This window comes from Myiozetetes cayanensis, unplaced genomic scaffold (assembly GCF_022539395.1).
Source record: "Myiozetetes cayanensis isolate MyiCay16 unplaced genomic scaffold, myiCay2020 scf15, whole genome shotgun sequence".
Taxonomy (NCBI): Eukaryota; Metazoa; Chordata; class Aves; order Passeriformes; family Tyrannidae; genus Myiozetetes; species Myiozetetes cayanensis.
Window position 1 is genome coordinate 4592273 of NW_026087159.1, and position 12804 is coordinate 4605076.

The 12804-nt window shown below is 43.9% G+C and overlaps 1 protein-coding gene across 4 annotated transcripts in view; it reads left to right on the forward strand.

Moving 5' to 3' along the window:
• Positions 1-12804, forward strand: part of MCF2 (MCF.2 cell line derived transforming sequence) — a 58083-nt gene that overhangs the window by 23780 nt on the left and 21499 nt on the right. For all 4 annotated transcript variants that reach the window (XM_050310370.1, XM_050310366.1, XM_050310367.1 and 1 more), the window contains 6 exons: positions 4275-4394; positions 5912-6028; positions 7839-7988; positions 10743-10867; positions 11341-11455; positions 11820-11939. In XM_050310370.1, coding sequence (XP_050166327.1) covers positions 4275-4394; positions 5912-6028; positions 7839-7988; positions 10743-10867; positions 11341-11455; positions 11820-11939 — 747 coding nt within the window. The remainder of the gene's footprint in view (positions 1-4274; positions 4395-5911; positions 6029-7838; positions 7989-10742; positions 10868-11340; positions 11456-11819; positions 11940-12804) is intronic.

The following is a 12804-nucleotide window of genomic DNA, read 5'->3' on the forward strand; positions in this document are numbered from 1 at the left end:
CCTCCAACCGCGGGGAAAGGCTCTATCATTGCTCCTGCGGAAGGGAAAACCTCTGGCAGGGAGGGGGCCCTGGGTAGGGTCTGTGCCCCAGCGGTGCTGACAGCATCTTCGGGGGGTTAATTATGCAGCCGGCTGACATAAAGGTAGCGGACCGCTTGGGATTTTCATTCTGGCTCTGGGGGAAGTTGAAGGCTCACATCAGCAGTACTTGGCATTTTGTTGCATGACATGCTTTTCCTTTAAGGGACAGCAGAAAGTCATTAACTTCAGCACCTGTATGGGGACCACTGGCCTTAGACTCTGGTGCTCGGAAGCAAACTTACTGGCAGATACTACTTTTTCTTTATGTTTATTGATTACCTACCTCAGGGATGCCCCAGTGAACTGCAGGGAAGAATATTCTCTGAAAACTGAATTCCTAAAACTGGGGGAAAAAATGAAGTGTCAGGATGAAATATTCACTAAGGAGGAAATAACTGTGATGCTTTCAGTGCATGTTCTTTCTTGTGCTTTATTAGCCCAGTTTGTCCATATTGATTAAATCAGGTGCTTATAGTTAAGTGTGCATTTAAAAAAGTTGCTGAACTGGGGCCTTAAGGTACACATATCTGTGACATTATAAGGGGAAGGATGTTATGAGCATGGGCTTTGGTCAGTGAGATAGTTAACAGGAGTGAAATTTTGCCAACTGCCTGTTTTAGTGGAATTGCACCGGTAGTTTCCTGCCTTTCCTGATATGCTGCAGAGGAGTAGCAGAGGGCAAAGGCTTCAGAGGGTTCTTTAGGTGTTTTGTTACATAAGCCCAAGTTTATTAAATGCACACAGTTCTTTGCAGCGTTATAAATTATAAATCATAAGGCAAGTTTAAGGACCCTTTTGTCTTTGCTTTCTTGAATATATTGTGGAAAAGGGTTTTTTGCAGCAGTGCCTTCAGTAGCATTAGAGTTCAGTTTGCAGGAAACTTATCTACACTTCAGCTCTGAGTAAAACTGGAATTGTAGCAATGACTAAAAAAAATATAGTCCCTTCAGCAATGCTATATCTGAGGGATCATTGGTCTGTGCGATTTTTTTCTAACATTTCATCCTTTCTCTTAAGTCGCTAGGAGGGCACAGGACATGGTTTGATTGGTGTCTGTCTTTCTGGAAGCTTATTTTTTGGCTTGTTCATTTTTTTCCATGCTTGAAATGCATTAGGTATCATTTGCAAAGCTGTGTTTCTTGTTCTGTAGCTACTTGTAAGTGCTGACCTTGATCCTGTGTATATAAGATTAGCTGAAAAATCCCCAAATGCTTTCTAAACTGAACAGAAATCAAATCACCTGTCCTGGAAACCCAGGTGGAATGTGTTAGCATCCTGCATTTGTGAAACCAGAGGGGTCCAAGGGCATCTTTGCTCTCAGACAGGCGTTTCACACCTTTTCACTGTTGCAGTATAGTTTTGGCAGGCAGTTCTGCTTGCAACCTGGTTGCTGGTCCGTATTCCTGGAGCTGTAGGTTTCCTGTTCAAGGGCTCATAGTCTGCAAGGTCCCATGGAGGAGTATGGTTTGGAGACCCTGGCCCTCTCTCCGGGGAATTTGCTGAGCACCCAAAGGGTGCATGATAAAAAGGACTGGAAGGAGTAGGAGATGGCAAAGCTTGAAGAGCTGAACAGGGAATTAAGGGAGATAATGAGGTAAGACCAAGGGAAGAGGAATTTCTGAGTTGTTGTTCTTCTCAAAGATATTCCTAATGCATTTTTTTCAGAAAGGGATCAAGGTAGGAGCCTAAAGTTCATAGACCTTAACAGGCAGTTTTGTTTCTGAACTGGAAACAGCAACTTTCCCAAAGCTCTGTGGAACTTCACCATTGGATTCACATGCAATGAACTCACAACCATGCAGAAGGACCTCAAATTGAAGCCTCTGAGATCCTCTAAAGCGTTGTAAGGCCATTGTCCTCACAAGGTTTTAGTTCAAGACAGTTTGAGCTGTTAACAGCAGCAGCGCAGGGCCCATCTTGGAGGAACAGCATCCTACCCTTTGAGGTCTGCAGCTCGTTGTGGCTCCTTGGTGAGATCTTTGAAACCTTGCTTGGGGATGCTACAGTTTTCCTGTCTGCAGAGAAATACCCACTGGGAAATGATGAGGATATGGAATGAGTTAAAGAGGGACACAAGGGTGGGCATGAGGGAGTAACACATGATGTACTCACAGCTCTGCAGGGATGGGCACAACAAGGCCATAAATACAGACTGACAGGTCTCTCCATGGGATGTCCTAGTGCTGTGGGGTGTGCCAGGGCATGACAGTGTCAAGGGCTAGCCAGGTCAGCCAACAGGCCTGGAAAGAGCAATAGGAGCGTTTACTGGCTCCAATGGAGAGCCAGCACAGTGAGGTTGGAAAGGCAGCTGGCTTCTCTGGGACACAGTGGAGGATGAGTGCTGAGCTTACCAGAGACTGTTCAGTGAAATATTACACATTTTGAATGACCTCAGAATTTAATGCATTGTCTACAAACCTGTGCCTAGTTCTGATGGTGCTTTCCTCAGTGAAGGGTGCTGCATCCCAGGCAGAGATTCTTCTCAAAGAGAGCAACCACTCCAACTCCTCTGAGATATCCAGTAGTCTGTGGATGATTTTCTTTCTAGAAATATGGGAGGATCAAGATAAAAATCCTGAGCTGCATCTATTAGCTGTGCTGTTGGAGGGCCTGCCTGGGGTTGTCTTGCAGGAGAGATGAGCTTCCTTGTAGAGCTAATTAAACAGGCACTGAAGCAGGGAGGTGAACCTGGATCTCCTGCAGGTTGTCACCCACACTTTCTTGGGCAAGCCCTGTCTCAGAGCTGCAAAGGCTCTGGTGACTCCATAGCCACTTTCAGACCTTTGGTCTACAGGTGTCACAGGGATGGAAGTTGGTTCCTTGAGTCTGCCATGGCTGTAGCCATCCCTGTGTGCCCAGGGACAGCAGACTTTTTGGAGATGTTATGTGTTATGGAGATGCTATGTAGCAGGAGCACAGGACCCAGGGCCTAGAGCCAGCACAAATGTCTCTGTTATTTAATGGTTTGCTGTTGTTTCTAGTGCCAAATCCTTGTCCCTGGCACCATTCTTGTTGACTTCCAAAGGGTATGAATTTGGCATTTCATTCACATTATTTTTTTTTTACTGTTCTACTTAAAATAACAGCAGATCAATATATTGAATTTGTGTGGCTTATGTGATCCTAAACGTCACTGTCCATTTCTAAGTGGAGTTGTGGGAGGTAGAAGCCACAACCTGAGCCTTCCTATCAAAGAAAACTTAGCAAATGAGTGACACTGCAGTTCATAGATGTCAGCTCTCACCTGTAATTCATGGCTGTTTTGAACAACACTAATGCGTGTTTATGGGAGTGATCTTTGTTTTGGAGGCACAGATTAAGTGCCCTGCAGTGCAAAATACCTAAACACATTCATTATTCTCACCCTTGGTATAGATACTATTATGGTGTTTCACAGAGGAGTGTTTTAAGGAGGTGTTTAAGGAGGAATATATGGAGAAATGTAACCTGGCCTGGCAGGATCCCAGAGTAAATCATATACCTTAATTAACTCAAAACTTTTCCTCATATGCTTATCCATAATTTAATGATGTGACTCCTACTTTCTCAAAAATTTTTTTCATTCTCAAGCACCCTTTCCACAGATCTATTTGAAAATGCACCTGCCAACCATATGCTTGAAAAAAGGCTCCAGCAGCGTAGACAGGAAATTCCAAATTCTTGCCACAAATTAAATGTTGCCTGGTAATTACCAAGGACGAGACGAGTGTGCTTAATGCAGTTATGGGATGATTAGCAAGTTTGGCAATAAATTTTGCTTCCTCAATCTGTCATTCCAGCCTGCTGTTCCCTGCTAAGTTGTAATTTCACTCTCCAAGTTATATGATGAACAGTGTATATATTATTAAAGTTTATAATAAGTGTTTCTCCAAGGTGCATGGCTGAATTTCTGCCTGCTCCAGAGGGAACTGGGGCTGCACAACCCTCCTGCAGTTAGGCCTTGTATCTCTAAACTGCTTACAGTGTCTTGCTCCTGTTTCTAAAATAGGAAAAAGCTATCAGGAGCAATCAAAAAAACAAAACAAAACAAAAACAAAAACAACAACAAAAACACAAACCAAAACAAAAAACAAAACCCACCAACAAAACAAACAAAAACCCAAAACAAAACAAAAAACCAACCAACCAAACAAACAAACTAAAATAGTAAAAATCCCGTCACCAAGGTGAATGTCATCTCTGTTTCCTTACAGGCGTCTTTCCCAGGGAACCTGCACTTAGTGATGGTTCTTCGTCCCACGGGGTTTTTCCAGCGCACCTTCACTGACATTGGATTTCGGTTCAGTCAGGAGGATTTTCTACTCAAGTTACCGGTATGAGTGTGCAGAGTTGTTTGTGCCTGTCCAACTCAGGTCAGGGGCTGACAGAGTCCCACTCTGCTGGTGCCCCAACATAAGAAGGACATGGACCTGCTGGAGTGAGTCCAGAGGAGGCCACAGAGGTGCTCAGAGGGCTGGATTATCTCCGCTATGGAGACAGTCTGAGGGAGCTGGGGTTATTCAGCCTGGAGGAGAGAAGGCTCTGGGGAGGCCTTAGAGCCCCTTTCCAGTGCCTAAAGTGTCTCCAAGGGAGCTGGAGGGGGACTTTGTACAAGCACCATGGAGTGATGGGACAGGCTTCAAACTGAAAGAGGGGAGATGTAGATTAGGTATTAAGAAGAAATTCTTACGTGTGAGGGTAGTGAGGCACTGGCACAGATTGCCCAGAGAAACTGTGGATGCCCCATCCATGGAATTGTTCAAGGCCAGGCTGTGAGCAACCTGGTCTGGTGGAGGGTGTCCATGGCAGGGAGTTGGAACAATGTGGTCTTAAGGTTCCTTCCAAACCAAACCATTCTGTAATTCTGTGTGAAGAGTAACCACAGTGTCTCTGCCAGAAGTGCCCTATTTCCACCAATTCACTCTCCATCAAATCTCTCCTGTAGCATTTTCCAGCTCCCCTGAGCACAGTTTTCTCTCCACAGAGCGTGCCCGTGGTAGTGGGTGATGGGTTTCTCAGCTTGTCCTCAACCCCCATATGGGCTGCATGCTTTTGGGGAGGATAAATCCATACTCAGGAATTTGTTTAACATCTGTAAAGTCAAAAGACATGTCTACTCAAGCTTTTGCTATGAATTCCACCCATTTTCATTTAAGTGTAGATTCCATACCAACATTATATTGGTATTTGTTTCTAAAATAGCAGCTGAAATGGTTTTGTATTCTCAAGTCAAAATTTCCAGACTTCTCAAATCACCTTGGTTATAGGATGTAATGAGAATAATTAATAGAAGTAAAATTATAGAATCTAAGGTTGCTGCAATTACAAACAGAGAAAAGAAATCAATGTTTTCCTTTAGGAAATAGTATGATTTTCAAAAAATTTACATTTCACTCTCTAAAATGTCATTTGCACATGTTTGTAAATTCCTGCCATATCCCATTGCAGATCTAGACACACAAAAACTCATGAGTATATATTTATGTGAAATTGGTCAATGCTTCATAACTTATTAAAATGTAGGTATTTTTTTGCAGTTTTCTGGTCATTCCTTGCCTAAACCTGCATCACTTTTGCTTTCAGCTCTGATCTGCAGTCAGATACTGCAGCATCTCACTGTGCTTTGCCTTTGAGGAAGAAAGCACCTGGGAGATCAGGGCTGGCTGACAGAAGTGGTCAAATACACCAAATAAAAGCTGTGTTGAGCCATAAACATAAGAAGAAAGCCATGCTCCAGAACAATATTTAGAGCAAACCCAATGTTTAGATGCATGAAAGCTCAGTAGGCTTAGTCTCTGTGGCCTGAGTAGGAGCAATGATCACCCAGCTAACGGAGTTGCCTTGTCTGTAGGTTGTTATGCTGAGCTCGGTGAGCGACCTGCTGACCTACATTGATGAGCAGCAATTGACCCCGGAGTTTGGGGGCACCCTGGAGTACTGCCACAGCGAGTGGGTCATCTTCAGGACTGTACGTACTGGGGCTGGGACTGGGCTCTTGGTGTTTGGGAGTGACTGAGGAAGGTTGTCACTAAGGCAGTGAGCAGTGGGTAGCTGAGAGAAACCCCTGAAACCAGCTATAACTGCTGGATGAGATGTGCAAGGGAGCCAAGTGGCACTGAGAGCTTGTTTGGTTTACAAGGGAACTGGATGATTAAATCCCTCAGGCTCCTTTTGAAACTGCTCCCGGAAGACCTGTCTTCATAAATCTTTATTAAAATTCTCTTAATGGGAGATACAAAAAATAGGCTTTTTCTTTTTTCATAATGGTTGCTTCATGTGATTAATACCAGAACTGTGTTTGGGAACCAGGACAATGAGACTGCATTCTTCATACTGACCAAATGCAGAGGATTCAGAAAATTGCCTTTTATTTTTTTGTTTCCTTTCCTTGCAAGGATTTTCCTTGAATATTGCCAGGAATCAGGCATTTAATTCCTTGAGCTATGCCTTGCTGTACGTTTCTATGCTTTCTGCACACTCTTGGTTTTCCCTGGGATGTTGCCTCCCAAATGAATGGCAGGTTGGATTCCCAGTTACCTTCCCAACAAACTAAAGCATTAATGGAAAATGTACCAGACATCCCAGTTCCTCTTGTCCTGCAACATCATCCACACCAGCAGGTGTGGAGCTGAGTATGAAGGCAAAAGCACAAGACTGTAGCTGGAATAACTCAAGCTATTGCTTGTGCCATTAACTTTTTGACAGTTTATACTAATGCACTGCCAAATTAATGATTTTTGAAGATTTTTTGCTCTTGGTTTTTGTTCTTTTTCAAGATGTGTTAAAGTGATAATGGCATGACTCTCACACTTGGAGACAAAAGTGACAAAATGAATGACATGTTAATATAAAAAAAATGTTAATATAACAAAAACATAGTTTCTACACCATAGCTGCCTACTGTAGATGTGCCATCTGAAAAACTTCTCTCAAAATTCCCTCGTAGTGTGGTCATGAAACATTTCCTGAAATTTCCATGGAAAATAAATGTTTTTACAAGAAATATATAACTGCAATCAGTTACATTTGAGTTTCTTTTCCAACCTAAATGGTTCCATGATTCTATGATTACCCTGTTTTTAAAATTGGAGCTGGAGCACCAAGCTGGGTGTGAGACCACCCACCTTGTCCAGTGGTGTGGGAGCCATCTGGTGTACAGAGCTCCCGCTGGCTTGCTGGGATGTGCTGGGGAGCTACCAACAGCACTTATTTCCATCCCACTGTCTCCAGTTTGTCTCTTGCACCCTGCTTGGCTCCAACCCTTGCCCTCTTGGTGAATCTGCAGATGAGGTGGTCATAGTGCCAGACTGCCTGTAACCCAACCATTTGGGCTTGCAGAAATGGAAGCATCCGTCACCAAGAAGCCAAATACAGATCCAAAACCCCATGGCCTTGTGGTGGTTCCTTGTGTAAGTTAATCAGAGGAGAAGGATAACAGAAGAGGAATTACAGGAATATGTGAGATGGATCTTGGGGTGGCTTCTGCTGTAGATCTCCAGTATGTGGTAGGAACAATCTCAGGGTGTACAAGAACAGCAGAAAGCAAAGCATGAAGCATCTCTGCCCAATGCAATCCTATTGAGGATTCAGTCTGCACTACAAGCCACCTGGCCAAGTGTGGGATGTCCGCTCTGTCTGCCATGGACATCCCATCCGCCTCTCTCCGAGCAGGTTGTTGGGCTCCCTTGCACATCTCAGCCTCAGCTCTTCACACGCTCTTCATGAGCTGTAGGAATACCCCGAATCCCAGGCTGATTGCAATTATCGTCTCCCACCAGGCCATAGAGAGTTTTGCACTAACTGTGAAGGAAATTGCACAGATGTTACAGTCCTTTGGCATGGAGCTGGCAGAGACCGAGCTGCCGGACGACATGTATTCCATCGAGCGCATCCTGGCCCTGCGCACGGAGAAGTACTACCAGCTCAAGGTGTGTCTCACCAGCAGCTCCACTGTTTGCATGGCAAGATGGGATTTCTGGTGTTTGCCTGTTTGTTTTGCCTGTTTGTTTTGCGCACTCCTCCTTCCCTCCATGCACGTGTACGTGTTGACAGACAAAACGGAACACAGCATGACTGTTTCTGTGTGTTACCCATACATTTGCCATCCACTTGAGCAAGTTACCCTGCCAGCATCCAGCAAACTGTCTCAGCTGCCGCCTCCTTGCTGGCTGCAGCAGTTGGTGTCTGTAGCCTGCTCCTCCCATGGGCTTAGCACATCTTGCTGCCAGGAGGGTGGTGGGAGGCTTTGTCACCTGCCATGTTCATGCCCTCAGTTGGGATCCCCTCTGCTTCACCCTTGAGGCTGGAGAAAGTTGCACACAAAGCTCATCAGCAGGTCTGGAGGGATGGTTTGTCCCCAGATCCCTCTACCTGATGCAGCTTCTCTGAGGGGACTTAAGGGAACTGTGCTGGAGAGCATCCAAGGTGAGGATTTTGTGTGTGGGCGTGGTACAGACATTCACGATGCAATCCCTGTCTTCATGTGAGCCTTCATCTTTTGCCTAAACCACATTTGTTTCATTAATATTTTAATTTTTTAAACTATTTTTAATTGTTATTAATATTATTACAGAAGTCAGCAGAAGCTTTAGTACAACTAGCTGCTGCCTTATCAAGCTGTTGTCTTTGGTGCTCCTGCATCTTTCAGGGAGCAGTATGGGTGTGTCCCCAAACCCTCACTTCAGAAGGGATTCCTGTGTTAATAGTCATTCTGTGTGGCTGAAGAATGAGGTCTTTTGCTTTGTGACAGGTTTTATTTACCCAAGTCAAAGAAGTGTATCTGTTTTCCTTAATAATCATTTGTCATTCACCTGACAGCAAGTTCCCAGAAATCTGTCTGTAAGAAATACTGAAAATGACATCCAAAGTGTGCTGTGTGCAGGCATAAATGTATATGTGCATGTATAGAAAGTATCATTATACATCCTGCCAATGGGCCTTTATTTCTTCTTTGAAAATGGGAAGAGTAGTATAAAACAGCAACTACATCTATTGCAATATGGCTTACTGAATTAAGTTTCATGCTGAGGACTATGTAGCCAAAGTGCAGGGGGCAAATATCGACTGCATGATGTATTTCTGTGTATAAACCAGCCAGTAATACACACTTGCCCCTGTGGAGAAATAAAACAAGTAATGTGTTTTCATTTGCATATAAAGCACAGCAGTACTCAGCACAAGGCATCTCTTGCTTTTAATTCCTCATCTATTAATTTCAAATATCAAAACCACCCGTTGGCTTTTGACTGAAATGAAGTCCACTGGCTTTTTTCTTATGTTCCTTCTAAGACCATGAAAGATAAAAGCAGATGAAAAACTGTGCACAGATTGTGGTGACAGCAAGACATGGGATTCTTATCTCTTTCATGACAACCCCAAGATTAGAACAGCTGATTGCTGAATTCAAATAATGAGTTGATCAGAATAATTTATGTAGCTGTGATGCTGAACAGAAGCTGGTTGCAAGCACAATATAAAAATGACAGAAACTAATTAAACAAAGTAACTAAGAAATTAACCTCTTTGATATGCTGAATGGGAAAAAGTCAAGTTAACACCTGTTTGACAGGCAGGCTACTTTGCCTTATGGATAATGAACAGCTTTGAATCAAAAGAGGAATGTGGGGCTCTGGAGAGTGAGATGTAAGAGGATGAAATAACAGCCACCTGCGGACTAAAGCATGCTGAATAATTCCTCTTCCCTTCTGAGTCTCCTGGACATGGTACTATCAAAAGGAGACAGGGTTTTTGCTTTGCAGTCATCTTCCAGGATGTTTCAGTGATAGAGTTGCAAACCAGCAGTGGATGCTGGATGTGGTAGAGGAGAGGCTCCTGCAGCTGTGCCCTGTTCCTGGGCTGCTGCCCTGAAGATGCTGCTATGTTTGGGTTGCCTTGAGCTGTCTGGGGCAGGCAGACATTTAAGCAAGTCTGGGTTTTCTGTATCTTCTCCCAAAAGTAATTTTGCTGTTGTTTTTCTTGCAGTGGAAATTTGATTATCTCTTAGGACGGGCTCTTACTCCTCTAGCACCTGGCTGTCCAATGGGGCCATACACAGGTCTCTCCTTCAGGGCCTCTTGCAACTCTGTTCATCATCTACATGCTTTTTCTCCCTCTTTCTCATCTCTGTGTTTGGCCTCTTTTTCCTGAAAATAACTGACATAAACACACCTGTTTGCCTTGGGGCTGAGCCCAGCCCAGCACAAAGCACCTCAGCTGATGCTAATGAACACACCAAGGGTTTAAATTTTCTACAAGTGGATATTGCATTGGAGGTGCTGATTTTGTATGTAGAGGCTGTAGTAAATGATAATGGCATGTGGTCTCAGTCCCAGCTTTGTCCCACAGTAGGGTGCTCTTTCTACAACCTGCTGTCATGACCTCGGTGGAGAAGCACCGCCTACTTGCTTGAAGACTTGAACTTGTGGATAGATGTGTCAGACAACTCCCACCTGCCCATCAGGAGAGAGCCATGAGAGTGCTGTCCTCCTGCAGGACTGCAGCTTCCTGCAGCTCCAGGGGCTAATTCCATGTTAAGGGAATGAAAACATCTCCTGGGAGTCCTTTGGTCTGATGGATATTGGTGCTTCCTTTTGAACAGGGAAACTAAGGCAGAAGAAACACAAAATGACATATCCTTACCTCAAAATAAGTAGCCTGAATCAGAAATGTTTTGTGTTATACAGGAAGATATTACAGCAGTCACAAAAGAGGGAAACTTGCTTTTGAGCAGTTTTGAAGAGCCTGACTCTGGGGAATGCAGTCAGGACCAGCACCATGAGAGGCCTGGAGACTGGGAGACTGTGAATCGGTAAGTGCACTGTGTTTCTTATTTGCCTGATTTTTCAGTGGAAACATTCCAGTTATTTAGGTGTAGATGTGTTGTTTAGGTCATCTACCAAAGACAAAGATACCAGAATTTTGTTCCAAGCCCAGTAAGTTGCTGTGTGACTTCTATCAGTTGGTTTAGACCTGCTCTGATTTTCATCCCCCCTGTTACAATGAGCCTGTGGAGCAAACACAAGGCTCTTCAGTGCCAGGCTCCCAGGTATTACTCAAATAAATGGAGATAACAACAACTGATTCACACAGGTGCTGTCATCTGCAGTGATGATTTAATGAAAATTCTCTCTGAGATCTTCTCAAGTCATATACACATATCTGTTGACTTCTTCTGAGACGTTGGGTCCAGAACACCTGAACAGTTGATCTCTACAGCTTGTCCATCTCTGCTTGTCCTCTGTTTGCAAATTGTTCCAATCTTGTCCTTTCTCTGTACTCAAGGTTACTTGGTCAGCTGCGTGAGATGGAGACTGCTTTTGATGGCTTCTGGGAAAAACACCAGTTAAAAATGGAACAATATTTGCAACTGTGGAAGTTTGAGCAAAGTTTTCAAGAGGTATGATCAGATGCACTTCCACTGGCAGAAGGGAGAGTTGGAGATGAAATGGAGGGGAGAGAAGTTTTGTGCTTTTTATTCTGAGAGTATTTAATTTACGCTGCTTTTCCTTGACTCTGGCAGAGCTAGCTAGCCTGGGGAGACCACTGTGCTTCCTCATTCAGAGCTAATTTAGGTATCCCTACCCTGCAGTCGCATGGATTTTGCTGATAGAAGCATCTCTGAATTTAGAAATTAGTTCTTGGACACTAGTCTTATTATTGGATTTAGCAATCTTAGCTAAAGTGTGATTAATTTTGGTCTCAGAATGATTTTCTGCCTGTGCTTTGTATCCCTTTGCAGCAGTCTTCTTCTTTGTGTCTAGGTCAAGAATGCCATTGAATTTTTAATGGGTCAGCAAGCAGAGCTGCCCGACACTGGGGACAGTGTTGCCCAAGTGAAGCAGAGGCTCAAGGACTTGGATCATTTCGATGGTATGGCTCAGGTGAGATAACCTTACACAGAAAGAGGCACTAATGAAACACAAGAGCCACATTCTGTGTTTGTGGTAGGAGCTGTTTCCTGAAGTTACCTGATTCTGGTGTAATTTGTTGGCAAGTGGCTGCACGAAAGGATCAATTTCTTGTCTTTGCTCTGTGCAGTGATGCTGTGATCACTCTGAAAGCCAGAAACAGGGTATTTAATTATCATAGTTAAAATAAATTGCTGAGCCACCATGAAAATCCGGAACAGATAAATGTCTGAACATGGGGGAGGCGTGGGATTTAATGAGCTGGAAGAAAAATGATTTATATTTTAAGTGCTTTAGCTGTGTTAATAGAGAGAGACTTGTTACCAGGCACATGGAGAGGCAAAATAAAGTTGCTATTCTAACATGTCTCTGACTTAACACATGGAGGAAGACTAAGAGGTGTAGGGGAAAGAAGAGTGATGACTCACAGGAGCCCAACTGAGGATATGACTTTTGCAAAGGGATGTGCTTGGAACATGGACCAGGGTCAGCAGAGAAATCCTGAGGGATCTGGACAGATAAAATGAGAAAATAAGAGTCTTAGGGAAAGGTCTAAAACTTCTTGTCCATTTGGAAGAAGTGTTTGTGAAAAGAGGGAGGAAGAACAAAAGGCCAGGCAGGCAGGGTGCAGCAGGGAAGCAGTCCCAGTGGAAAACCAGCCCTGGAGAAACCATAACCTTACACTGACCAAGGTGTAGAGACAAGATAATGTGTGCATCAAGATTTGCTACAAAGGGCCTCTTATGTTTTCACCCTAAACCTTAACTGCTCCAGTTCTGGTTGATGCTTGTGAGCATAGTGTGCCTAAACTGAGCATCAGCTGCATTTTATTCAGGGT